The 25,668-nt window shown below is 62.2% G+C and overlaps 2 protein-coding genes across 5 annotated transcripts; one reads left to right on the top strand and one right to left on the bottom strand.

Moving 5' to 3' along the window:
- Nucleotides 1–1,071: 1,071 nt before the first annotated feature.
- Nucleotides 1,072–7,881, bottom strand: Lsm7 (LSM7 homolog, U6 small nuclear RNA and mRNA degradation associated). Its single transcript, XM_005405905.2, has 4 exons — nt 7,819–7,881; nt 7,289–7,379; nt 2,532–2,603; nt 1,072–1,286 (listed from the first exon to the last, which is right to left on the bottom strand). The coding sequence occupies exons 1-4, from the start codon at nt 7,822–7,824 to the stop codon at nt 1,144–1,146; spliced, it is 312 nt and encodes a 103-aa protein (XP_005405962.1). The 5' UTR covers nt 7,825–7,881; the 3' UTR covers nt 1,072–1,143.
- A 37-nt stretch (nt 7,882–7,918) lies between these two features.
- Sppl2b (signal peptide peptidase like 2B) lies at nt 7,919–20,878 on the top strand. 4 transcript variants are annotated; one of them, XM_005405904.2, is made up of 15 exons: nt 7,919–8,024; nt 12,663–12,782; nt 13,823–14,005; nt 14,363–14,452; nt 14,601–14,740; nt 15,041–15,180; nt 15,261–15,357; nt 15,945–16,061; nt 16,745–16,826; nt 16,920–16,994; nt 17,066–17,128; nt 17,251–17,350; nt 17,724–17,801; nt 18,370–18,530; nt 19,251–20,878. In XM_005405904.2, exons 1-15 carry the CDS (start codon nt 7,968–7,970, stop codon nt 19,518–19,520), a joined length of 1,773 nt encoding a protein of 590 aa, XP_005405961.1. In that variant the 5' UTR covers nt 7,919–7,967; the 3' UTR covers nt 19,521–20,878. The 4 variants fall into 4 exon arrangements, with proteins under 4 accessions (XP_005405961.1, XP_005405960.1, XP_013360683.1 ...); XM_005405903.2 differs by having other exon boundaries at nt 15,038–15,180; XM_013505229.1 differs by having other exon boundaries at nt 15,038–15,180; nt 18,370–18,594; nt 19,251–19,339.
- Nucleotides 20,879–25,668: the final 4,790 nt, after the last annotated feature.

The following is a 25,668-nucleotide window of genomic DNA, read 5'->3' as shown; positions in this document are numbered from 1 at the left end:
CTCACAGCGAGTGGTGGGAGGAGCCAGGAACCAAGGACTTGTACAGAGGGTGGCTCCTGCCTTCACTGGCTCGCTGGGGGGTCCTGGAGTGGGTGCAGTGCAGTCTGGGCGCTGTTTTGAGGGGTACAGGAATAAGCCTTGCATCTCTATGTGAAAAGCTGGGGTCCCCCCTGCCTGCATGCTGTGCCCAGGTGCTCCAAGGGGTCTGACTGGCCCCAGAGGCAGGAAGTTCTGCTTTCTCCCCGGGGGCAGGGCCCCCAGGCCGCCCGAGCTGCTGCTACCCCGGGCCGGGGCACAATGGGTCCGGGTGCAAACTCCTGGGGCCGCCAGCTCGAGTGCTCTGGCTCTCGGTCCCGACATGCTCGGCTCCTCTCTGGTCCTGGTCCCCCACCGGGAAAGGGGCCTGGGGTGGGCAGCTCACCGGGTTGAATGTCACGGCACTGGGCTGCCCTCCCTTGGGGGCCGTGACCCCTAGGGACCAGCGCCCCAGTGAGGCCCCTGATGACGAGGCGTGAGGCGGGCCCAGGCAGACGGCAGGGGGAGGGATGAGGCCCCCGATCCTGAGAAGCCTCAAGCCCTGGGCTTGTTTCCCTGGGTCCGGGGCTGAGCTCCCTTCCCACCCAGCCTGCTTCCCCGGTGCCCCACCCCAGCTGTGAGATGTGCAGCGGAGCCTGGGTCCTCCCTGGACAACCTCACGCCAGAAGGCGGCGTCGGCCCTGCCGGCCTCCTGCGAGGACCGCTGCACCTGCTCCGCGGTCAGCGTCCTACCAGGGCCACACGGGTGCCAGGAAGGGCCGGGGGAAGGTCTCGGTGGGCTCACACCAGGCGGGACCAAGGACGCTGGGACCTGGCTGTGTGGGGCGAGATGGGGAGCTGGCTAAGTCCCCTTGGACGAAAGCTCCTGGCCCACCTGGCCCTGCCCCTTGCACGCCTGGGTCACCCGGTAACTCTTTCCTGTTCCCAGCTCAGACTGTGGCCGGCGCGCCACAACCCCGGGGGCTGAGCTGAGCGCCGGGGAGACCCACGCTTCCTGGGGACCCAACCGGAAAAGCAAGGTGCCGGTGCAAATGCTTTGGGTTTGCAGTTTTATTAAGAAAACAAAAATTCAACCTATACAAAAGGGCAGGGGTCGGGGGTCAGCGGCTAGGCGTCCTGCTGCTGGATGAAGGGGTTGGGGATGGCCTCCATGCCGTCCTGCGGGCAGATGAGCACCACTGACGTGCCGCGGCACACCACCAGCCCCAGCTGCCGCGTGTCCTCCGTCAGCTTGTACTGGTCATCCGGGTCTGCGGGGCACAGGGGCGCTGAGCGCAGTGCGGGGCGCGGAGGCCTCGGCTTCCTCCAGGGATGCTTTCTGCCTGGGGACTCGGGGTGCCCTGGCTCCGGAACTCATCGGGGTCACCGGAACCCGAGCTGACAGGGACTCTGGGACCACGGCCCGCACAGAGACAGCAAACCAGACCCCTGGACTCTGAGACCCCCGGGCTCCCTGACGGAAAACGCGTACCCCGTTATAGGTGACGCTATCCTATGGTGAGGGACAGCAAGCTGCAGTCAGGCTCCTGTGAGCTGACAGGCAATTAAACACCTCCATCACCGGCACAAGGTGCTGCGAGCAGCCCAGGGCCGGTGGCCTGGAGTCTGACGCTGGAGCCCGGACGTGGCTCGGACCCAGCTCTCCCCCCCCCCCGAGCTCACACCCCTCCTGTGAGGCGCAGTGGCTCCAGGACCTGGTGGCCAGGGTGACACTACAGCACCGGGGTGTGGGGCTGTCCCTGTAAGAGGGGACGGCCACCACTGCGGGGCTCAGGGGACTCCCGTGTCTTCCCAGGGACCCTGGGCTGGGAGAGGCGGCTGCCAAGGGGGCTGGCACCCCGAGCCCCAAACCCCACCAGGCCCCTGCCTGGGGCGTGCTCAGCTGCTGAACTTTCCAGGACGTCAGGCCGAGTTCCAGCCGCATGGGTGAGACCCAGCGGCCAGACCCTGCCTCCTCTCCCGCCTGGCGCCCGAAAAGGCTCAGAGGGCTGAGCTGGGGGCAGAGGCTGACGGCAGCGGCAGGGACAGGGGTGGGGGCTCCCGAGGCGGGAGAAGCAAGGGGTGCCAGGTTGCGGGGCTGGGTGAACAAGCAGAAGGGGGCCACAGAGAGGAGCCCGCAAGCACAGCTCTCTGTAACCACGCTGGGCACACCCCGAAGACCTCACCGTGCTTCAAGATTGGTAAGAGGTGGGCGCCTGTCATCCCTGCACTCTGGGAGGCTGAGGCAGGACGACTGCAAGCCTGAGCCCAGCTTGTGCAACTCAGCCAGAGGCCCTGGGCTCCACGGCCAGTGCGGGTGCAAAGAAGGGGGCGGAGAGGCCCGCAGACAGGGCTGCACCTCCCGAGTCCTAGAGGGTGGGATCTCCGGCTGCGCCAGCGGCCCAGGACCAGGGTCAGGGTGGGGGGCCCACCCCCCGCTGCCATCTGATCACAGGCACCGGTGTCCCTGGAGGCAGCAGAGGGGGCTGGAGAGGGACGGGCGGGGCCCAGCTCACCTCGCATGTACTCGATGGTCCCGTCCAGCACGAGGTTGAGCAGTGGGTCGAAGCCCTTCAGGATTCCACTGGCTTGGAGAAAGCACCGGGAAGAGAAGGGAAGGGAGAGGCCTGAGGTCAGCACCTGCCCCCAGGGTGGGGCCTGAGGGCCCCCCGGGCTGGATGCAACAGGCTCAGCACACGTCCTCAGCAGCGGCCCGGTGGCCAGTGTACCGGGCTCTGTCACTGCCCGGCGGGGCCTTGGTGGCGTGGAGGAGGACGTGAAGGAGACATCAGGGCACGGTGGGCTGTGTGCCAATAAAACTTTATGTGTGGACGCTGACATGTGAATGCTGACACGAGATCTTCTTTAGGCTTCTTCAATGATTCAAAAAGTGTAAAAAAAAGGGTAGTATAAAAACCCAGCAGGGCATATTGGTGCGCACCTGTAACCCCAGCACTTGGGAGGCTGAGGCAGAAGGATCACTGAGAGTTCAGACCCTGCCTCAGAAAACCAAAGAAAAAAAATAAGTGATAAAAACCATTCTCATCTTGTGAGCTGTTCCAAAGCAGGCAGCAGCGGTCGCTGCTGGGGACCGGCAGGAGGGGAGCGGGGAGGCGAGAGGGTGGTGATGGGTACGAAGTCACAGCTGCAGGCTTGAGGCTCTGCAGCTCAGCAGGATGACCACAGGCAACAAAGGCTTACTGTGGATCTCAGGATCGCCGGCAGATGCGCAACGTTCCCATCACAGAAAACTGCGGGCGCGTGACAGGCCGACATGCTCGTTACCCCGTCTGCTCAGTACACAATGCGCACACGATCAGGGTACCGTGCGGACCCCACAACTATGGATAAGGATCATGTGTCCGTTAAAAACAAATTTCAAAAGGCTAACACTCACTGGGCGTGGTGGCACAGGCCTGTAATCCCAGCACTTGGGAGGCTGAGGCAGGAGAATTGTTGCGAGTTTGAGACCAGCCTGGGCTACAAAGTAAGCTCAAGGCCAGCCTGAACTGCATAGCGAGACCCTGTCTCAAAAAGACAAAAAAAATAATAAAAAAGAAAAAGAACACTTGCCACAGGGTGGACAGACCTTGTGGATGCCATTCTCGGCAAGAGAGGCCAGGCACAGAGGACGCACAGCGCGGGCTCCAAGGGCAGGAAACGCCCAGGACAGGCGACACCAGGGACAGGAAGTGGACTTAGGGGTTCCTGGGCTGGGACTTAGTGCAGACAGTTTGAGAGATGAGAAGGTTCCGGCCATGGGAGGTGGTGATGGCGGCCGCTGTGAGGTGACTTACTTAATGCCCTGGAACACGACGTTTAAAAACTATTAATTTTACGTCGTGAATTTCACCTCGATTACAAAGCAGCTGGGGGCTGGGGGCGCAGCTCAGCAGCAGAACACTTGCGGTGGCCAGGCACACCTGGCTCCGGGCACTACGGTGTCCACTTCTGCGTCTGAGGCCGCCTGTGCCTGATCCCCACAAAACCTAGTGCCCAGCAAGGTCCCTGTTGCATGAGGGTCCTCAGTGGCTCTCCAAGAAATGCCCCTCACTGGCCACACAGAGCCCCGTCTGCAGCTGCGTGCCCTCCCCTCCCAGGCTCCTCCGCTCCTGCAGCCTCGAGGTCCTAGGTGACAGCTCCTTGACGGAGGCGAGGGCCAGGCCACACAGGCCCTCAGGTCACACCTGGCCACGCCTTCCGTAGATGTGTCACTGGCACACAGCCTCGCTCGTTCGCTTGTGGAGTCTGTGGCTGCCATGGCTGAGCTGAGGAGACCGAGACCACGTGGACCTGAGCACATCTGCCACCGCCTGTCCTTCCCTTCACCCCTGGGAGCGGACTTCCTGCCCGCCTACACCTGGCTCTGAGGCTCCCTCTGAGGTCTGTGTCCCACGGGCTCACGGACAGCGTCAAGCGCAGTACCCCACTCGGGCACGGCCTGGCCAAGGCCACAGGCAGGTCTGCAGGAGGGGCGAGCACACTGGGTAAGCCGGGCCTGAGTGCGGGTGTCGCTCCCAAGCTTAGGTCCCGTGCCAATGACAAGAACCTCTGAGCTGTAATTCAGGTCCCTGATGAGAGGCTCTGTGTCAATCTAAGGGAGGTGACGGCTGGGTGCGGTTGCATAGTTGTCATTTCAGCACTCTCTGAGGCTGAGGCAGGAAGATTCCAAGTTTGAGCACTGCCTGGGCAACTTAGTGAGATCCTGTTTCAAAATAAAAAAAATTGAAAATAAAAAGGGCTGGGGATGGAGCTCAGAGTGAAGGGCCTGGGTTCAACCCCAGCACCACGCAGATAATGTGTGCTTCGTTCTCGCCAGCGCAGCAGCCCGCTGGCACGTGACAGGGCCCCGAGGCAGAAGCGAGTGTCCCCAAACCAGCACAGGGGGAAGACAGGAGCTCAGCCCTACAAGTGTAAGGAACAGGGTTCTATCAGGAACTGGTGAGCTCAAGGCTGGAGCCTCAGCTGACGGGCCTGAGACAGCGCCCTCTATTACAGCCTTAGGGGGACAGTGGGCCCACGGTGCCAGGCCATTAGCCTACAGATCTTGTAAGGCACAAGTCAGTATTGTAGAACCTGCTACAGGGGCAGACACTTACTAAGCAAGGCACAAAACAACACGACCTCCCCGAAGAGCAGGAATCACATCTTGTTCACACATCCTACATGCCCAGGAGCCAGCATGGTGCAGATGGAGCAAATGTTTATGTTCAAATGTCACCGTGGGCCTTGTACCTACGTGGTTAGGCAGGCACCGGGCCTTCAGGACCGATGCCACCCACCAGTCCCCATCTCGGGGAAACAGGAGCCTGGATCTCTCTCTCAAAAAGAAAAAGCTGACCAGGCATGGTAATGCATACCTATAACCTCAGCACTTGGGAGGCTGAGGCAGGAGGACTGCCATGACTTCGAGATCAGCCTGGGCGAAAAGTGAATTGAAGCTTGAATTACATAGCGGGGCCTTGTCTCAAAACACAAAACCAACCAAACAAAAAAACCCAAACAAAAAAAAAAACAAAAACCTGATCACCAGAGAGGCTGCTGAATGAACGAAGTGCTGCTGGTGTGCTTGCTGCTGTGTGGTGTTGCTTTCACCCCTTCCCTTCCCAGTGCGACCCAGAGAAGTAGGCGGAGTTACTGCCACATGACACAGAAGGAAACTGATGCTCAGCAATGGTAGCTAAACGCTCAAGTCCCACGGCTGGTGTGTGGAGGAGCTGGGTCCTAACCCTCATGGTCTGGACAGAACCCACAGCCAGCATAGGCTGCTGCTCTCACCACCAGGCCACCCGCCCTGAAAGCGGCCCTCTCATCAGATTCCACGGAAGTCAGACACAGCCTTAGGCATCACATTAAAGAGTAGGTGCGGCTAGGAGCCTCGGGTGCCATCACACATGTGACAGTCAAGAGTTCCATGCCTCACTTAGAGGTAAAGAAGTTCTGATTATACTCCAGAACACCAGGGAGCCAAGACCGGTGTAAACAGGAGAAAGGATATTTTTTTTCCGTACTGGGGACTGAACCCAGGATCATTACGCTACCTCTGAATTACCTTCCAGCCCTTTACTACTTTGAGACAGGGTCTCGTAAACTCGCTAATTTGTCCAGGTGGGGATCAACCTTGAGATCCTCCTGCCTCAGCCTCCCAGAATGCTGGGATGACAGGCCCAGTTAAGGAGATTCCATTTTAACAAGTTTCTCAGGGCACTAATAGAGATCAGCCATAGAGTTAGTGGTTCCCAACTATGGGTGATCCTGTACCCCAGGGGACACTGAGAAGTGTCTGGGGACACTGCACTGTCATGACTGGAGGTGGTTCCTGGTGTGGAGGGGGTAGAGGCCAGGGATGCTGCTTAGCACTCTGCAGTGCCCACGATGCCCCATGCAAGTGAACCATCTGGCCCAGTGCCCACCATGCCAGAGACCTAATGTAAAGGAAGTTGAGCTGGGTGTGGTGGTGCATGCCTGTAATCCCAGCACTCAGGAGACTGAGGCAGGTGGATCACTTTGAGTTTGAGGCCAGCCTGGGTTACACAGAGAGTCTGTTGCCAAAAAAATCAAAAGGCTGGGAATACAGCTCAGTGGTACAGCGCCTGCCTGGCAAGCACAAAGTCCTGAGTTCAATTCCCTGTACCACATACATAAAAAGAAAACAAGAAAAAACAACAATGTAAGGAAAGCAAGAAATCAGTGAGGACCTGGGGCAGCTCCAGGCGAGGGGAGCTGCAGAGACAGGACAGCTCTCTTCCTGGTTACATCTGGTCTCCTCTCCTTGCCTCAGTTTCCCCACCTGAAATATAGGAAGGCCAGTTCCTATCTCCCAGTGATAATAGGAGGATGGCACAAGGTGCTTTCTATTTTTTTTTTTTTTTTGTCTTTCTGAGACTGGGTCTCGCTATGCAGCTCAGGCTGGCCTTGAGCTCACTCTGTAGCCCCGGCTGGTCTCAAACTCGCCACGATCCTCCTGTCTCAGCCTCCCGAGTGCTGAGATTACAGGTGTGCGCCACCACGCCCGGCTACAGGCCTCCTGTTGAGCACCTAAAACATCCGCAACCAGGGCTGGGGATTTAGCTCAGCGGCACAGCACCTGCCTGACAAGCGCGACGTCGTGAGTTTGATTCCTGGTACCGAAAACAAAACAAAACAAAACAAAAAAAACCCAAAACAACACAACAAAAAAAACAAAAAACAAAGAATCTGCAGCTATGCACGGTCTCCCCCTCGTCGCTGCTTTTACTTATTTTATTTGCGTCGTTAAGGGAGGGCGCCTCACCTTCGCGGCCCCCCTGGAACTTCACCCGGATCGTCTTGTCAATGTATTTGGACAGGTCCAAGATGCTCTCCTTCTTCTTTTTCTCTTTGTCCTGCGGGAAAGCACCGCACATGACGTGGGGAGCGGGGCCACCTCGGGCTCCGCATTCTCCGGCCACCAGGTCTCACAGGTCCGCAGCTGCCCCGTCCCCACACAGGAGCTGCAGCCCGTCTCCCTGGTCGGCTGCCCCGCATGTGCCCCTGGCACACAGCCTCCGTCTCCAGGGCCCGCAGTCCCTCGGCCACATGTCCTCCTGCACCCTCCGTCTGCAACACCCCACGGGTCTACAGTGCCCCTTCTCCTGGCCTGCAGCTTCCTGCCCACTAGATATTTCTCCCGCTCCGCACCCCGTCTTCGAGCCTCCCTATCTCCTCCCGCTCTGCAGTTCCCAGGCTCCCACGTTCCTCCGCCTCCTAGTCATCTGGCCCCGCGTCCCCACGTGCCCCCGGCCCCTCCGCTCCGCCAGCCCCCACGTCCAGCCGCGCGCTCACCGCCATCGTGCCGTCTGCGCGTTTGTGCGCAGGCGCCACGCCGCGCCCTTTGACCCCGGCCCCGCACGCGTGCGCAGCGCTTGCGCGGCGCGGCGCCCCGGGGCGTTGCTGGGAAACCTCCGCTGTCTGCTGCGGCGGGACCGGCAGGAATGGCGGCGTCGGCGCTGGCGCGGCTCGGAGCGGCCTTTGTACTCTTCGCAGCCCAGGTGAGGGCTGCGCTGGCCGTGACCGCTCCGCAGCTGTGGGTGCTGGTCCCCCGGTCCCGGGGTACGCGTGGGACCCCGCCCGGCCCGGCGTGGGGGCCAGCGTCCGGCATCCGCGCCCCCCGCGAGCGGCGGGAGCTGGCCGTGACCTTGCGGGCCTGTTCCTGGCTCCTCGCTCCCCTCTTCCCGCCTCGAGAATCCGCCCCGCGTCATGCTTGTCGGTTTCGGGGTCCCCAGCTGCCGCCACGGACCCCCCTCCTGTGGCCTTGGGCAGGTAGCTGTCCCCCCGCGCCTCAGTTTCCCCTCTTTGCGGAATGGGCACGATGCGAGCTAGGTCACCACCCCAGGGCTTGCCGCAAGGGCCCAGAGGGGTGTCTGCTGTGTTCCCCAAAACCTGGCCGCGTTGAGGAGCAGCCAAGAACCCAAACCCGGAATGGGGTCGAGCCCCTGCCCCTTGTCTTTTACTCCTGACCTTGGGCTTTGAGCGGCAGTGATCCCTCTGCAGACGGGGGCATAAGCGTCTCGTAGTTTGGGGGTCCTGGACAGGATGTGGGGGCCGTGGATCCGTCAGTGAGAAGGGCGTCACAGGCTAGCAGGGCCTACCCCGGTCCCCGGGGTAGCTGAGGCACGCTGTCAGAACTACAGTAGGGTTTCAGATCTTGCCTCTTTCCTGGGATCTGCAGGTCAGGGAGTGAGGCCCCTTGAAGTCTACAAATGCCCCCCTTAACCTTGACCCTTCCTTACAGTTAGTTCTAACTGGAGATGGAACTCAGGGACTTCACACTAAGTTAGATCCTCAGCCTTTTTAAAAATTTTTGAAACAGGGTTTTGCTAAGCTGTCCAGGCTGGGGTCAAAATTTCGATCCTCCTGCCTCAGCCTCCCCGAGTGCTAGGATGACAGACGTGTGTACAGTATGAGACACCTCTCCCACACTAGCCTCCTTCCCGTCCTCCACTGTGCAGCCCATCACCCCGTCTCTGTGGTTGCTCCCAGCAGCTGCTCCCAGCCGTCTCCCTGTGCCCTCTTCCCCCACGTCAAGTCCGTTCTTGACCCGGCAGATGGTGTTTTGCCGAGCTCATCAGGTCTTGTCACATCCAGCTGTGAGAGGTTCAGCTGCTTCCTGTTTTATTCCTGAGGCCTCTGGGTGCCTGGAAGCTGCCTCCTGGACAGTGAGGTTCACTGAAGGTCCCTTGCTGTCCACGCTCTTCTGTCACCCTGGAATGTCCCTGGTCTCCCTCCAGTCTTGGCTGTTCCGTTACCCTCAGAGGCAGTGTGGGAAACCCCTCAGCTCCGCGGCTTTGTCTCCAGTCCCCTGGACTTTCCCCACCGGTCTGCTCAGCTGCCGAAGGGACTCTGCATTCTCCAGAGAATGTGGCTGAAGGGGAGGTGAGAGAGATGGCTGTAGCGTTGTGGAGACACCGCAGAGGCTGGGGCTCAGTTTCCCCGGGAGAGTTTCCGCCTCACCCCCCGGGAGGGTTTTAAAAACAGTGACATGGGTGTTCTGAAATGAACAGGACTTTGCCAGGTGGGCGTGGGAGAGGAATGGTGTTGTGGGCAGCGGGAGCGGGCTCGGGAGGTGCAAGCTGGTGATTTGTTCGGGGAAGGTGAGGAGTTGGCTAGGGCTGGTGTGGAGAGTGGTTTAACGCTTCCAAGGAGAGCTTACCCGACCCAAAGATGGCCCTGCAAAGGGTGCCCTTGTGCTCACCTGGGAGTGAGGCCAGGGGCTCCCCCTCAGCCAGGGGGCAGAGCAGGGGGCCCAGGGAGTGGCTCTGGGAGAGGGAAAGGGTGGAGCAGGCTGTGGCCCAGGCTGGACAGGTCAAGCCAGGCGGCAGAAGGCTCGGGATGCTGGGGCTTTCGGACTTCGTCCTGGGCGGACAGAGTTCGCATTTCGCCCCGAGAGTGGAGTGAGGAAGCGGCTTCCAGCTTCTTGCTTTTCCTGGAATCTGTTGTAAACTGGGAGGTGGGGGCTGGAGGGAAGTAGGTGCCCAAGAATGGGAGCAGCTGTTCTCTGGGCAGGGGCTGCTTGGTGACAGTCCTAAATGTGCTACCACGTGGGGACCCTGGGCAGGAGATGTGGCTTCAGCTGCTGTACCTGCCTCCCCGTCACCACAGGACGAATGTGGGGCGAGTTTGCCAGTGGGACCTGTTAGTCAGCTGATGGTGACAGTGTGGACGCCCCTGGTGTGCCCCACCCTTTTGCCTGGGCAGGCAGCCTGGTCCTCGCTGGAACTGGGGACCCCTTGGAGGGCGGCTGTTCCCCATGATGGTTTTGGGACCGCACTGGCAGAGTTGCACGCTGTTGTGGTTCTGAGGCTTGGTTCCCCACAAGTGTCGCATGTGCTCTGTGATTGTGCAGCCCCAGAGGCGGCTGTGTCGGCCTCAGGCAGCAGCGCTGGGTGGTCCTCACCCCCGGGCTCCTGCTTCTGAGCTGGGGACCTCCTCCCTGTTTCTTAGCGCAGCAGGGACAGCGCCCATCGAAGGGAGCAGGTGCTTGCCTGGTGGCTGGGGAAAGCGCAGGGTAATTTTTTTTTTTTAATGGAAAACCAGTTTTGCAGATTATGGGGAGAGAATACCCGTGAAGGCGCTTTTGTGTCTTTAAGTGATCTTTTTGAAGAGAAGTGGTTCTATCTATTTCTGTTTCACACAAAAGGCATTTCAGTGATAGCCCAGATCGTGGGACAGGGCTGGGCTGTGTCTTCTGGGAAGGCCAGATAGCCAGCGCTGCTGGCTCGGCCCTGGTCCCTGCTGCTGCGGCTGCCCTGCTGTGGGGGCAGACCGTGCGCCTTCTGCACAGGAGAAGATTTGGCCACGTTCCAGTAAAACTTTATTAACAGACACAAGAGGGGTGGGGTTAGGACTTTGGATTCCAGCCCTTGTGTGGCCCATAGTCTGCCTCCCAGCAGGTGCCGGGGCACTGGGCCTCGGGTGGGCCGTCGGAAGGGTTGGGCACCCTTTGCAGGCAGGGCAGTGGGGGCACCTGCAGGAGGGGGAGGAGGTGACACTGGGAGAGGTTTTGGGCCAGGACAGGACCAGGAGGTGGGAGAGGAAAGTGTTAGCCAGGGGCTCTGGGCCGCCTGGGGCTTGGCCTGTGGTGCTGAGTGCTGCTCACAGTGACCCTGTTCAGCTGCCCCAACTAGGTGCCCGGGACACAGTCAGCAGCCACAGGAGGCTCACGGGTCGTTATTTCAGGGAGCAGGGGGCCCTGGAACAGCAGCTGGGGATGGCCTGTGCCCCTCAGAATGCAGCCTGCGTCAGCTCTGGACCGTGGGGACCAGGGGCCCGCGGGCTTTCACACGCTGCCACCTGCAGGTGGCCAGGGCCTCAGATAAGATGCTCTTAGGCTAGTTGGGCATCCTGGGCCTAGTCAGAGCCCCCCTTTCACTGCCCCAGCCTGACATAGCCACCTGCTGGGCAGGGGACTTGCTGTGACATCATCGTGGACCTGCAGTGCTGGTCTCGCCAGCAGGGTGCAGGTTGGCGCCTGTCCATGTGTCGTCAGGCCAACGGCACTGCCTGCTTGTTTGTGTGCGGGTCCTCAGGGGACACCAAGAGCGTTCCAAGGAGCTCACAGCCCCATGGGAGGAGCAAACAAGGGTGCAAATGGGCTTTCTGTCCCCAAGAAGGCCAAGGCAGGGGCCAAGGTGCCTAGGACCCCCACCCTCTGCAGTTGGGCGTGGCCAGGCCCCCTGGCCCCCTGTGAGGCTGAGGGTGTCCTTGTCAGGATGGCAGGGCAGCTGGATCCAGCTCTGCCTGATGTGGTAGGAGCCAGGCGAGGCCCAGGCCGGAGGTGTGTGAGGCGGAGTCAGCAGGCGGGAGCCTGTGGTCCCACACCGGGGTCTCCCTGTCCCAGAGGGCCTCCGCCCTGGTGCAAGCGCATACTTGGTGGGTCCCCAGCTGTGTGTGCTGAGGGCCCTCACAGCCCCTCTGCATCTCCCAGCTTCCTGCTGGGTCATCACGGAGGGACCCAGGCCAGCTGTCCTGGCTGGCCGGTGCTGGGTAGGGGCATGGGAGGGAACAGGACCTAGGCGGCCCTGAGGGCCCTGCCATGGCCAGCCAGTTGTGTACCCTGTTGCTGCGAGGCCTCAGCCCCCTCTTCCAGCAGAGATGCAGCTCCCGCCGCGCCCCTGTGCCTGGTGCCCCTGGCCCCTTTGGTGCATCTACTTCCTGCCCCACTTGCTTGGGAGCTGATGGGGTGCTGGACTGGGTTCCCCTGATCTGCGCCCTCATGGGCTGGTCACATGACCAGCTGTACCGCCACCTGTGGTCAGACCTGCTGGGGTATGGGAACCTTGCCTGCCCCTCCCACCTTACCCCACACAGTGACCACCAGGGCTGGGGATGGAGCTGCGGGCACCCTGCAGGAGGTGCTTCCTAGGGCACCCAGTTTCCTCCTGTCTCCACTGATGCTGCAGGCCCACGGGCTCGTGCCACCCCGTCCAGAGTGACGGGACATGGCTGTGGTCCCAGCCCCAGTTGCCCCGGAAGTCACGCTCGTCCCTGCCCCCCTCCTTCCTGGCGTCCTCAGCCATAAATGTATCGGGGAGAAGACAATGTCCCCAGCCACGCTGTGGACACAGACGCCGGCCCTAGGGCATCCCGTGCCTCTTGGGGCCTGTCTGACTGCCCTGTCTTTGCCGCAGGTGGCCTGTGAGTATGGAATGGTGCACGTGGTGTCTGAGACCGGTGTCGCCAGAGGCAAGGACTACTGCATCCTGTACAACCCCCAGTGGGCCCACCTCCCGCACGACCTGGGCAAGGCGGTGAGTCTCCCCAGTGCTGTGGCCTGCCTCCTGCTGGGGTCAGAGGAGCCCTACCCGGAGTGCGCTGGGCCTGCCACCGCCGACGGTACCATTTGTGCTGCTCTGTGCCAGCGTCTGGGTCCCAGGGCTGGGTGCAGGGAGGCACGCGCCCCGCTGTTCTCGGCACTGCCCTCCCTCCCAGGGTACTACAGCCCTGCTCCTCGCCGTGCCTGCCTCTGCCTTCATGATGTTTGTAACAGACTGGGAAGGCCCCATCCTCCGAACAGTTGTCATCTCTGTCCCTTCCTCTCTGCAAGTGCGACTGTGTGTCAGTGTGAGTGTGTGGGTGCACGGCTCGTGCTCAAGTGTGTATGCTGTCACGTGTGCGTGCAGGTTGCCCTGCCACCAGCCCCGGGCATGGGCCGTGGGGTCTGTGAGAACGGGGCTCTGCCTACCTCGTGTGCTGCCCTGTGCTTGCTGGGGGCGGATTTGGTCTTGTGATGGGGATCGCGGGGCTAGGAGGATGGCGCTGGATGCTGGCTGGGGCCTCCTGAGGCCCGGCTGTGCACCCAGAGGGGAGCTGGGCTCTCCTGAGGCCACACACAGCCGGCAGCGCCTCCCCAACTTGGGCCCAAGCCAGGGGTGGCCTTGCTTTCCAGTGAGTGCACAGCGGTAGCAGGGGGCTTCCCAGGCCTCCCAGCGCACTGAGGCTGTGAGCCCAGAGCGGGGCTGCGCTCTGGATGGTGGCACTGGGCCTCGCCTCCCCCCCCAGGCCTCGGGCAGGAGAAGTCCTGGCAGACAGGGATTGTTGCTTCCGTCCTGTGGACACGGCCGGGGGACACGGCCACGACCCCACTGCACACTCACAGGATCCTCAGGGACAGCTCCAGGTCCCCGCCCCACCCCTGTCACGCCAGGCCCACCCCTCCCGAAGCCCAGGAGGCCTCAGGATAAAGCTCCCTGGCCTGTGCCAGTGCTGGAGGGTTGGCGTGTGTCACGGTGTCCTTTCTGGTGACTCAGTGGCCATAGAACCTCTGTGACGCCCTCCTCCCGCCCCCCAGTCTCTCCTGCAGCTTGGTGACTGGTCATCCTCCCTGCTCTGCTCCCCCAGCGACCTCCCTGCTGCTGGCTTCAGCAACCAGATCCCGCTGGTGGCCCGCGGGAACTGCACCTTCTACGAGAAAGTGCGCCTGGCGCAGGGCAGCGGGGCCCGTGGGCTGCTCATCGTCAGCAAGGAGAAGCTGGTATGGCGGCGGCAGTGCCGAGTGTGGGCGTGTGAGGGGCACACGAGGCACGGGGTGGTCTGGCTTTCGCTGTGGATCACCTCGCATGTGGCCTTGTGGGGAGGGGTTGCCCTAATCCAGCAGGGCCTTGGATGGGGCCCTGGGTGACTTCTGGACCCCCTAGTCAGCCTGGCCCGTGGCTGCCTAACCCCCACTTGCGGCCTGGCACTGGCAGTGGCTGTTACCCTGACCTGGGCCCAGTGGCCTGGGGTGTGGATGGACCGGGACCTGTGGGCCTCACCTGCCCCCGTCTTGCATAGACTCTGCCGTCCGGGCCTTGTGGGGTGACCCCCTGTATCTCCTCCTCTCGGGCCCCAGGTTCCTCCGGGCGGCAACAAGACACAGTACGAGGAAATCGGCATCCCCGTGGCCCTGCTGAGCCACAGAGACGCTCTGGACATCTTCCGGGTAGGTGCGCCCAGCCATGCTGCCCCCGGCCCCAAGGAGGGTGGTGGCCCGGGCTGGACCTGCAGGTTCCCGCCTCAGCCTGCTGGTGGGGCGGAGCCTGCGGGGTGAGGAGGGCAGGGTCCCTGCTCAGCCACCTGTTCCCCGGCAGAGCTTCGGCCGCAAGGTGCGGGTGGCGCTGTACGCCCCCAGTGAGCCGGTGCTGGACTACAACATGGTCATCATCTTCATCATGGCGGTGGGCACGGTCGCCCTTGGGGGCTACTGGGCCGGGAGCCGGGACGTGAGGAGGTGAGTGCCAGGCCGTGTGTGCACCGCTGGGGGGCACCTCGCCCAGCCGGAGCACTCGAGGTGCCCGTCAGATGCTCACTGGAGTGGGGTGTGGCGGGCGGGGTCCCCTCCTGGGGACTTGGGGTTCCTGGCTCGGTCCTTGGAGCCCACATAGGGGTCAGCTGTCACAGGGTTGGAAAAGTGTAGGTGCTGGTGACGGGGCTGGGCCTGCGCACTGTGCTCGCTGGAGCGACTGCCTGGGAGCTGCCCGCGGGGGACGGGGCCCCCCAGCACCCTGTGAGCCCGGTGTCCTCCAAGAAGGTACATGAAGCATAAGCGGGACGACGGGCCCGAGAAGCAGGAGGACGAGGCGGTGGACGTGACGCCCGTCATGATCTGTGTGTTCGTGGTCATGTGCTGTTCCATGCTGGTGCTGCTCTACTACTTCTACGACCACCTCGGTGTGTCCCGCGAGGGCTGGGGGCGGGGTGGGGGGCGGGCCTCCGTGGTTCCTCACTTCCGCCCTCCCTCCTCCCCGCAGTCTACGTGATCATCGGGATCTTCTGCCTGGCCTCCTCCACCGGCCTCTATAGCTGCCTGGCGCCCTGTGTGCGCCGCCTGCCCTGCTGTGGGTGCAGGTGAGCCTGACCCCTGGGTGCCCGATCCCTGCGCCCCAGCCCATGCAGCGTGGCTCAGGGCATACAGCAGGCGCTCACTCAGTGCTGGCCCAGAACGAGGCAGGGCGGAGAGGCAGGCACTGTCTTTGGGACCCTTCTCTGCCCACCCACTTGCCCAGGCTGCCTCCCTCTCCCCCACATCCTGTCCAGCAGCCGTCTAGGGGGAGGCACTGGGTCATACTGGAGCTACAGGCCAGCCTTGCTCAGAGCACCCCACTGGCCAGGGCCCCAGAGAGAGCCCCCAGCCCAGCAGCTGGTGTGCTCTTGGGGCTGCTGGAGGGCTGAAGCGATGCCAGATGGGGTTCAGAGGACCCTCAGGGAGGGGCTGGTGCCGCTGGGCTTCTATGAGCACACTTACACCCTTGAGCCTGCTGCCCTGGCTCTATCCCCCAGGAGGGGATAGGGGCTTGGTGGGGGTCTGGGGTGGCAGCCCCCACGTGAGGGCTTTGTAGGGAGCCTTTGGGTGTAGGTGTGGGCACAGGGCCCAGGTGGGGGGAGGGGCCAGGGGGGCTGTGGGGTCCCGGGTGCTGATGGGCGGTCCTCACCAGGGTCCCAGACAACAGCCTGCCCTACTTCCACAAGCGCCCCCAGGCCCGCATGCTGCTCCTGGCGCTCTTCTGCGTGGCCGTCAGCGTGGTGTGGGGCATCTTCCGCAACGAGGACCAGTGAGTGCCGCTGCCCCCTCGGTCCCCGCCCCTGTCCTCAGATGCCCCAGTGGTGGAACCTCCTGCCGAGTTCTCCTGTCTGGGGCTGCTTCAGCTTGCGTCCTGAGCCCACACCGCTCGCCTGGGCGCCCCGCCGGCCCTGTGTCCGGTTTCACCCTGGGCTGGCTTGGTGCCCCCAGGCCCTGATTTTGATCTGGATGGAGGTGCCGCAAACCCTTCTGACCCTCATGCCCATGGTCTCCATGGGGCCCCCAGGCAGGGAAGACGCTGGCCCAGTGCCACCATTGTCCCCTACCGTGCACTCCACAGCCCCTACTTGGATGCTGCAGGCCCGTGGCTCTACCAACACCCTCTGCCGCACACTGGCTCCCACCGAGCCGCCCGTCCCCGCCCAGCTGCACCATGGTCCCCGACACCATCTGGCGCTGCCCTGGGCCTCCGTGGCTGCGGAGTGCTCTTGGCTCCAGTGCAGTTTGGAGCCCAACAGATTTAGCTGGCAGGAGGAAGACAGGGAAATATTTTGAGCCCTTTGTACACAAAGCCTCTCACAGCCGGGCCCACGTAGGCACCCCCTTCCCGGGCCAGGGCCCAGCCAGGGTGAGGCACGCTTACCCTGAGTCTACACTGCGCAAATAGCCGGGGTCAGGTGCAGTGTCCCAGGTCGCTAAGGCCTTGCCTTCCAGGTGGGCCTGGGTCCTGCAGGATGCTCTGGGCATTGCCTTCTGCCTGTACATGCTGAAGACCATCCGCCTTCCAACCTTCAAGGTGAGGCTTGGCCACAAGGGGGCGCCACAGGTCCCCCTCCACCCACCTGCCAGGCCTGGCCCCGGGCCTGGCCTCATGCGCTGCTCCCCGCAGGCCTGCACACTACTGCTGCTGGTGCTCTTCATCTACGACGTCTTCTTTGTCTTCATCACGCCCTTCCTGACCAAGGTAGGTGCCCAGCACCCACCCACGCCCTGTGCCCTGCCCCATGCCCACACTGACCTGGCCTTTGTGTGCAGAGCGGGAACAGCATCATGGTAGAGGTGGCCACCGGGCCCTCGGACTCCGCCACCCACGAGAAGGTGCGTCACCCCCGCTGTGTGGCTCAGCCCAGGGTCTGATGGGGGCGGTGGGGGCAGGGTGCAAGGGCCTCGCAGGCCAGACAGGCCCTGGCCTGGAGAGAGCCCTGCTCTGCTCTCCGCAGCTGCCCATGGTCCTGAAGGTGCCCAGGCTGAACTCCTCGCCCCTGGCCCTGTGCGACCGGCCCTTCTCCCTCCTGGGCTTTGGAGACATCTTGGTGCCAGGTGCCGAGGCTGGGGGGCTGGGAGACATGGAGGTGACAGGCTGGGGCCAGGCTCTCTCTGACGGGAGGGGATCCTGCCGCCCAGGCTTTGAGGGAGGCATAGAGGTGGCCCCTGACCAGTCTGGGCCCCAGCTGTGCTGTGGTCATGCTCCCTGGTGGTCTGTGCCCCCTAGTGCAGAGGGTGGGGGCCAGCCTAGCCCCCCTCACCACCGGGGTCCCCTGTGGTGACCCCCAACCAGGCCATGCTGGGCCAAGGGTCGCAGGGCTCACGCCAGCCCTGTGATGAACTGGTGCACGCTCCGGGTGCGAGTGACGTCAGCAGCCCGTCAGGAGAGGTGGCCTCGGCCCGTGGTGAGGCTGCGGTCCTCTTGCAGGGCTGCTGGTGGCCTACTGCCACAGGTTCGACGTGCAGGTGCAGTCCTCCAGGGTGTACTTCGTGGCCAGCACCATCGGTGGGTACCGCGCATGCCGGGAAGCTGTCCTGTCCTGGCTTCTGCAGCGTTCGCTGTGTGTATTTCTTTTCTCCTCTGTGTTTTTTCTCTTTCCTGTTTACCTTCCCGTTTATCACCGGAACCACACACACTATTCTCTGTTGAGCGCACGGTGGCATGTGCCTGTCACCCCAGTACTCTGGGGCAGGAGAGTTACAAGCTCAAGCCCAACCTGGACAATTTAGTAGTAGTGAGGTCCTGTCTCAAAGTATAAAATAAAATTTCAGAAGGATTGGGAATGTAGTTCAACGTGAAGGCCTGGGGTCCCATCCCCAGTACCACAAAAACAAACGCAGACAAAACCCAAGTCAGTGGGATTGACCCCAGCCGGCCGCTGTGGATGAGGGGTGTCCCACAGAGGGCCACCTGGGGCCATCGCCTGTGTGCGCTCTCACTCCCTCTGCCTCTGCTTCCCATACCTCCTCTGCTGCTCCTGCCCCGCGCACGGCATCCCCACAGGAGGGGCTGGGGTGCCCGGCCCACACCGGCCAAAATGACACCCACCGCCCCTCCCCTCTGCCCCCTCTAGCCTACGGCATCGGCCTCCTGGTGACGTTTGTGGCGCTGGCGCTTATGCAACGCGGCCAGCCCGCACTGCTCTACCTGGTGCCCTGCACGCTGGTGACATCTTGCGCGGTGGCCCTGTGGCGCCGGGAGCTGGGCGCCTTCTGGACGGGCAGTGGCTTTGCGGTGAATACCAGTTTCTATGACTGTCTGCGGGAGTAATAGCCTAATGGGCCCTAACTGGGTCACAGTTGAGTAACCCTCCTCGCACTCCTACTAAGCCCCGCCCCGTCCCTGCTTCAGAGAGGTTTTGGTTTGAGGATCGTGGTCATGGGGGGTGGTGAGCCGCGGGTCCCCCAGGCCAGGCACTGCCCAGGGCTGACACCTTTGCCAGTATTGCTTCTGAGGGCAGTGACAGCCACTGGTGTGACACCAGGCTTCTCTAGCCCCGCCGGGAACCCAGCATCGGGCCTGGGGCCGTAGAGCCGTGCAGGCGGAGCCGACTGTGGCCACTGTCTCGTCTGGGGCAGGGCCTCACCCCGCAGTGCTGTCGGCGGGCCACTGCGGGGCTAGGCTTTGGGGATCACAGTGAGAACCGGGTGCTGTCTAGGACGGGGTGCACCTGGACGGGCAGGCCATCCTAGTTTCGTGTCCAGCTGGTGCTCAGGGCCTCTCCTGAAGCCAAGGGAAGGCGGTGACCACGCACAGGAGTGAGCGGGTTGCTGGTGGGTGGGTGATCCCCTTGCCCAGGCCTCCTGCTGGTCCTGAGCCAGCACCCAGAGCTCCAGGGCCGCCCCGTCCCACCCCCGCCCCACCCACGGCCTATGGGTAGCAGGTCCTGCTGCCCCTGCCAAGGGTCTGCTCCAGGCTCTCGTCCCCATGTCACCCACAGCCTCTTTCCTGCAGAAAGACCTACCTCAGTCACCGTGGGCCCCGGCTGACAGCCCCCAGCCTCCCCGGGAGCCAGATGGCCCGAGCCCCCAGCAGCCTCCAGGTGAAGCGCAGGCCAAGGCCCCCCTGCCCACTGAGCAGCCCCCAGAACCATCTCCGTCGGAGGAGGAAGGGGCCGAAGCACCTGCCCAGGAGCCCGGGAACCTGGCCCCTGGCACCCCAGAGCCCGTGGGCCAGGACCCGGCCTTGCCCGGCCCCACCGCCCAGCCTGGGGTCTCCGCCTAGGGAGGGGGCTTCCAAGCCCTCGAGGCCTGGCATGGCCATCCCCACCACACCACGACGCCGGGGCCACTGGTGCCTGCAGGAGACACAGGACAGCCACGCCCACCAGCCTGGCCCGCGCCGGCCCCCAACATGGTGCTCAGCCCTCGGCAGGGCCCCACGGCCCTCTTGCCCTCGCCCGCCTGCGCCCGGCCTCTCCAACCCTGCTCTGCGCGCCTGGCCGCCTCAGCCCCTCCAGCTCCGCAGTCTTCCATCAGGTCCTCTTCCTGGTCACTTGCGCCATCTGCTTGCGGCCAAGGCCACGGCATCTGGTGCTTCACCTGCCCCTGCTTCCCTGCAGGGTTGCCCTCCCTGTGGGGCACGGCTGCAGGCGGCAGAGGGGCGGTGTGCTGAGCAGCCAGCACTGTCCATGTGAGGCGGGCCGGTCCGGAAGGCGCGCCTGGCCTGAGCCACATGGAGAGCGAGGCCGGCGGGGTTCAGGACCCCGACTGCAATGGAGATGAGAGATGAGCAGAGATGACCACCGTCCCGGGGCCCAGAGCAGGCCCCACGCACCTCCCTCCTTTGATAAAGGGTGGCTGCTCCCTGAGTCTGGTGGTGTCCCCAGTGGCGTGGGGTCTCCACTGCCCCCAAGGCGGGGCGGGGCCAGGGAGTCGGCACAGGACTGAGGTGGCCCTCGTGGGTTACCGGCGCTCCCTGTCCCTGGCTGCAGCAGGCGGAAGCAGCTCCAGGGCTTCGGGACCAAGGGAGGATGACCCCGAGCCAGCGTCTGTCCTCTACCTCACCCACGGGCTCGTCCAGGCCCCAGGACAGAGATGCTTGTGGCAGGGCCAACCTCCTGGGCATGGCCGGTCCCCACGCCATGCTGCATGTCGCCCCCAAATCCCAGGCAGCAGAGCCTGGCGTCGGGCACGGGTGTGGGGCCCTCCCTGTCCCCGCCGTCCCCAGAACCAAGTTCAGAAGGGTGGAGCTGGTGCCCTGCACTCGCCCAAGCAGCTGGGTTCTGCTCTGCGCCAGGTCGGACTGGGACTGGCCAAGAGCCCCACGCCCCGCGGCCAGCCAGCGGGGGCTCTGGAGAGCAGCAGAAAGGGCGGAGGGAGGAAAACGGAGCGCTTCCCCAGACATCCTGTTTCTTGAAAAGCACCGTGATGTGGGGACAGGAGTGTCAGGACCTTCCTCCCCGTGGACGCCGAGGACAGGATCCAAGCGGCCGAGCACCCGCTCCTGCCATCAGACTGCACCTTAAATGAAGCCATTTTGTACGTGGGCGTGAGGGCAGAGGGGCCGTGCTGGGCTCTCCGTTTGTATGTTTTGCCTTGCTCCTGTTGGATCTGAAGATTAAATGTAGCTTTTGATATTTACACCTGGCCTTTCCTCCCTGTGGGCTGCACACGGTGGGAGGCAGAGGGCTGTCCCCGTCCTGCCCCGGTGCAGGCTGTGTGGCCAGTGTCAGGCGCAGCAGGCTCTCCGCTCTGTGGCAGTGCAGGGTGACGGCACGTGCTGGTCCTGGCTTAGGAGATTCGGGACTGGAAAGAAATTTAGCAGCTTGGTCTCGTTAGAATGTTCCAGGAAATCAGGTCTTGTGGTCACTCCTTTGGGTGCCGTAGGCCAGGTGGTCCCTGTTACCACTGCTGTGCTGTTGTCACTAAGAGCATCACAGAAGCCAGACTGACGTGGTGGCACACGTCTGCCACCCTGGCACTCTGGGAGGCTGAGGCAGGAGGATCACAAGTTTATCCCAGCCTGGGCAACTTAGCTAGAGCCTATCTCAAATAAAAAATAAGAGGACTATAGGTGTAGATCAGTGCCGTGGCCCTGGGTTCCTAACAAAAAGAAAAGTCACAGCTGGAACTAGAAGTTCATAGCGTTTATATATACAAGATAGTCCTGACTGTTACAGAAAATTAAAAATGTGAAGCTGGGGTCCATGGTGCGCACCTGTCATCACAGGTTTGAGCCCAGCCTGGGCAGCTTAGCCTTTCTTAGCTTCACCCGCTCAAAGATGGAAGGCTTAGGCCCAGCTCCGCTCGCCCTCCCTGGCCAGTAGGAGTGGGGGCAAGAAGGACACAGCCTTGCCTGTGGGGCTGGCAGACTCGGCTCGTCCAGGGCCTCGCTGTGCACTGGGGCTGTGGGGGTCGCTCAGTTCCCACAGACCCTCCTGCACCCCTGCCCCACCCCGGGGACCCTAGAGGAGCGGCTCCTCCAGGTGCTCAGGCCGCCCGCGTGCCTTTCCGCAGTGTTCCACCCCACTTCTGGTCAAAAAGCCCGGCCCAAGTGACACCAGAAACCCGACCCCCCTTTGAGGACCCCATACTGCAAACCGGGTGAGACCCAGGGACAGGTACAGTGTAATTGTGTGAACTGCCTCTGGGCTACGAAAGCCAGTTTAGCTTCTTAGCCGGCTTAGCAATCCATCCATGTGGCCCAGAGCCACACCAAGCCTTGATTTGGGGGTCACCGTGCTCAGAGTTCGGTGACCTGTTCTATATGTGCCTCCCCCGTACGGAAAGGGTGTCCTATTGAGCATGAGCGCCGGCCAAGCCTGGGTCTCGGGGAAACAGCCCTGGCTCGCACATGTCCGGCCGTGGTCACCAGTGGTCTCGGCCAGTCCCTGTGTCCTCTGTAAGGTGGGGTTAACCACGTGGCCACTGCGGGCCACAGCGTGTGAGACATCACAGGTGCTGCTAAGAGATGGCCTCCCTAATGTATTAACGATGCACTTATTTTGGTAAATAAGCATTTTATTTTAGAACAGCTTTGCACAAAGATTGACTATAAACCACGTACCCCAGTCCTTGGGAGGCTGAAGCAGGAGGATTGCTGTGAGTCTGAGGCCAGCCTGGGCTATGTAGTGAGTTGAAGGCCAGGTCTCACTGTGTAGCGCTGAGGGTCTCCAGACCAGATAGGCGGGTGCTGGGGCCTCTGGGGTTCAGCCTGCCCTGTGACCGTGCACACAGCTCATGGGGGCCGGGCCTTTGCTGAGGGTCACAGAGCCCGGCAGGAGCCTGGGCAGGGGCAGAGCCAGCAGAAAGTTGGGGGTAGGTTGGCTTTAGGAACCACAGATCTGCTTAGTTAAAAAGTGAAACGATGTCACCCACACTGTTCCACACACAACCATGGATCCGTCAGACCATCATCTACCTATTTGCTCACCCACCCATCCATCCACCTCCCCATTTACCCATCGTCCATCCATCCGTCCATCCATCCATCCATCCACCTACCCATCCACCCCCACCCACCCATCCGTCTACTCACCATCCACTTACCCAGCATCCATCCATCCATCCACCTACCCATCCACCCCCACCCACCCATCCGTCTACTCACCATCCACTTACCCAGCACACATCTACCCACTCATTCACCCCTTCATCCTCCCTCCACCACCAGTCTGCATCGAGCACCTGAGGTATGCAGAAGCCGGACTAGGGACGGGGGGAGGTACCACGGGCGAGTCCTAACCCCAGCTCTGCCCAAGGAAGCTCAGCCTGGTGAGGAAGCTCAGGACCCAGGGTGGCAAATGCAACTACGTAGTGAGTTCAAGGCCAGTGTGAACTACACAGTGAGAACCTGCCTTGAACTCACTGTATTGCCCAGGCTGACCTTGGGCTCACAGCAATCCTCCTGCTTCAGACTCCTGAGTACCAGGGTACCTGGTTTATATTCTCAATCTTTGCGCGAATTTGTTTTAAAACAAATGCTTGTTTACCGAAATAAGGTGGTTGTTTACACACACCCCTTGCCCAGCTCTGTTCCCTGCCCCCTAGGAAGTCAGCCCCAGCGGTCCTGGGCTCATCCTTCCCCGGCCTCTGTCCAAAATCACTTGCCCAGGTGTGCTCAACTGCCCTTGCCTGCAGCGCGCGCCAACGAAGCAGCTGCGGAGGGGTCAGGCTGCGAGCGGGGGGAGGGGGGACCCGGTGGTGGGAGACCAGGTGGGCGGGAGGGAGGCGGGAGGGAGGAGCCCCGCCCAGGTGCGCCCCGCCCCGCCCCGCCCCGCCCTCCAGCCCGTAGCTCCAGCTCCGCAGCGCGGGATCCCACTGGCAGCTGGAGCAGAGCGTGGTGAGTCGGGGTCACCCACTGGGCCCAGGGCCCCTCCGGAACAGGGGGTGTCCGTGCGCCAACCCTGGGGCTGTGTGCAGGCAGCCATGGTGTGCAGACCACGTCCAGCTGTGTAGATGTCGAAGCGCCCTGTAGACACAGCCGGTGTGTAGACGGGAGTCAGGCGGCGTGGACGCCGCGGGGTGTGGAGAGGGGTTAGGGCTGGCGGAGGCGGCGGCGGGAGGGAGGACCCCCGGCTTCATTCTCACCAGGAGCTTCCAGTCCTTCCTACCCAGTCTTGGGTTGAAGGTGGGAGGCCGTGAGTGGGATCCCCTTTCCCGGACATCCCGGCAGCCCCAGGGGTGGACAGTCTCCGAGGAGGGTTTGCGTTGCCGATTTAAGGAGGGCCGGATCAAAGAGCCTGAAATGGAGTCCTGTTTGCCGTAGGGAGGGCTCTGACCGTCTGTCCTCGATGTCACCGAGTTACAGGGTCTGATGGGAATTAGCCCGGGGCACACACCCCAACACACAAGATCTGTGAGCCCGTGTCCTCATGCTGGAGAGCCTCAGCTTCCTGCCCCCACTTAAATTTAAAAAAAAAATTTTCTCGATTCTAGAGTTTGAACCCAGATCCTTCATACCAAGCTCCACCCCAGTCCTATTTATTTTTTATTTTGAGGCAGGGTCTCAATAAGTCCCTAAAATACCCAGGCTAAACTCAGACTTGTGATCCTCCTGACTCAACTTCCCAGAGTGCGTGGGATCGCAGGTGTGCAGCACGGCATCGGGCCTTCCTGCCCCACATGTTACAGGGGTCCCAGACCTCACAGAGGAAAGGGTGGGCCCCAGAGCCTGCCCAGGGCTTTGGGGGCTTACATGGGGAACACATTTCATTTCCCAGCCCTGGTCCTGGGCTACTTTTTGACGGGTTGAGCATTCACTCCCAAGGGCCAGCAGGGTTGAGAAGGAAGGGCCCTGGCGCTGTGGGTGTGTGAGATTGTGGGTGTGTTCTGTACAGTTGTGTAGCTGTGTATTTGCGGTTGTGTTGACTGGATGGTTGTGGGGTAGCGTGCTGTGTGGCTGTGCACGTGCTGTGTCGGTCATGTGTGCGGCCCAGTGTGTGGACGTCTGCGTCTGTATGGCTGGGGTGTTGTGTTGGTGTCCTGAGATGGTGCCGCTGCGTGTGCAAGATCATGGATGGCTGTGTGAGCTTTGTGCGGCTGTGTTGTCTGAGTGTGAGGTCGTGATCTTACGTGCATGGTGGGTGTGAACCCCTCTCCCCGGTCTCCCTGGGTGGCCGAGGGGAAGTCCCCTCTGCTGGGGACCATCTCCCCATGCGGCAGTCCACCCCACCGGGAGCGGGTGGTGCCGGGCCCAGACCCACGGAAACACACGCGTGCACGCACCTCTGAGCACAGCCTTCCTGCCCCCCAAGGCTGGGTGGTGCGCCCGGGCCCATCCTGTGCGTGGTGAGCAATTGTGTGACGTTCCCCTGCAGATTTATTTCCCTTTCATTCTGTGGGGCGGGGGCGGGGATGGAACCCAGGGCCTTCTCCCTGAGCTACATCTCCTGCCCCGGTATCACCGGGAGTTCGAGCCCAGCCTGGGCTTCATAGCGAGCGCAAGGCCAGGCTGAACCACACAGCGAGACCCTGTCCCCCGCATCCCTGCACGCAGCCTGCCCATCCCACTGGATCGCGGGAAGGGCTGATCTAACGCTGCGTGGAGCTGAGGGCTTCGTTTCTGCCTGTCGCCACGAGCATCTCTGTCCTTGCCCTGGATTCCTCTGCCCTGTGGGCCCCTCACAGCCATCCTTTCCCTATTCGAGACCCTAATGTGAAGAATTCTGGGGCATCAGCTGATACCTGCTGTTCTTTATACCTTACCTTGTACCCACCTGCCGTCCCAGGTACTCAGGAGGCTGAGGCAGGAGGATCACAAGTTTGAGACCAGCACAGGCAATTTAGCAAGAGACCTTGTTTCAAAATAAAATGGAAAAGGCTGGCTGAGAGCTCACTGGTGAGCGCTTGCCTAGCATGTCCGAGCTCCTGGTTCCGTCCATCTCCAGCACCATGAAAAAGGGGGTTACAGAATAATTTTACCAGAGGAG

Source organism: Chinchilla lanigera, unplaced genomic scaffold (assembly GCF_000276665.1).
Source record: "Chinchilla lanigera isolate Chin_1 unplaced genomic scaffold, ChiLan1.0 scaffold00094, whole genome shotgun sequence".
Taxonomy (NCBI): domain Eukaryota; kingdom Metazoa; phylum Chordata; class Mammalia; order Rodentia; family Chinchillidae; genus Chinchilla; species Chinchilla lanigera.
Note: the sequence above shows the minus strand (reverse complement) of the source record. Positions and strands in the feature narration are given on the sequence as shown.

Coding starts and splice junctions, on each gene's coding strand:
- Sppl2b (XM_005405903.2), top strand. CDS start 7,968: ATGGCGGCGTCGGCGCTGGCGCGGCTCGGAGCGGCCTTTGTACTCTTC. Junction 12,783..13,822: donor CGCACGACCTGGGCAAGGCG/GTGAGTCTCCCC, acceptor CCCGCCCCCCAG/TCTCTCCTGCAGCTTGGTGA. Junction 16,995..17,065: donor TCACGCCCTTCCTGACCAAG/GTAGGTGCCCAG, acceptor CTTTGTGTGCAG/AGCGGGAACAGCATCATGGT.
- Lsm7 (XM_005405905.2), bottom strand. Junction 2,604..7,288: donor GTTCCAGGGGGGCCGCGAAG/GTGAGGCGCCCT, acceptor GCTTTCTCCAAG/CCAGTGGAATCCTGAAGGGC. Junction 1,287..2,531: donor GACCATCGAGTACATGCGAG/GTGAGCTGGGCC, acceptor TGTGCCCCGCAG/ACCCGGATGACCAGTACAAG.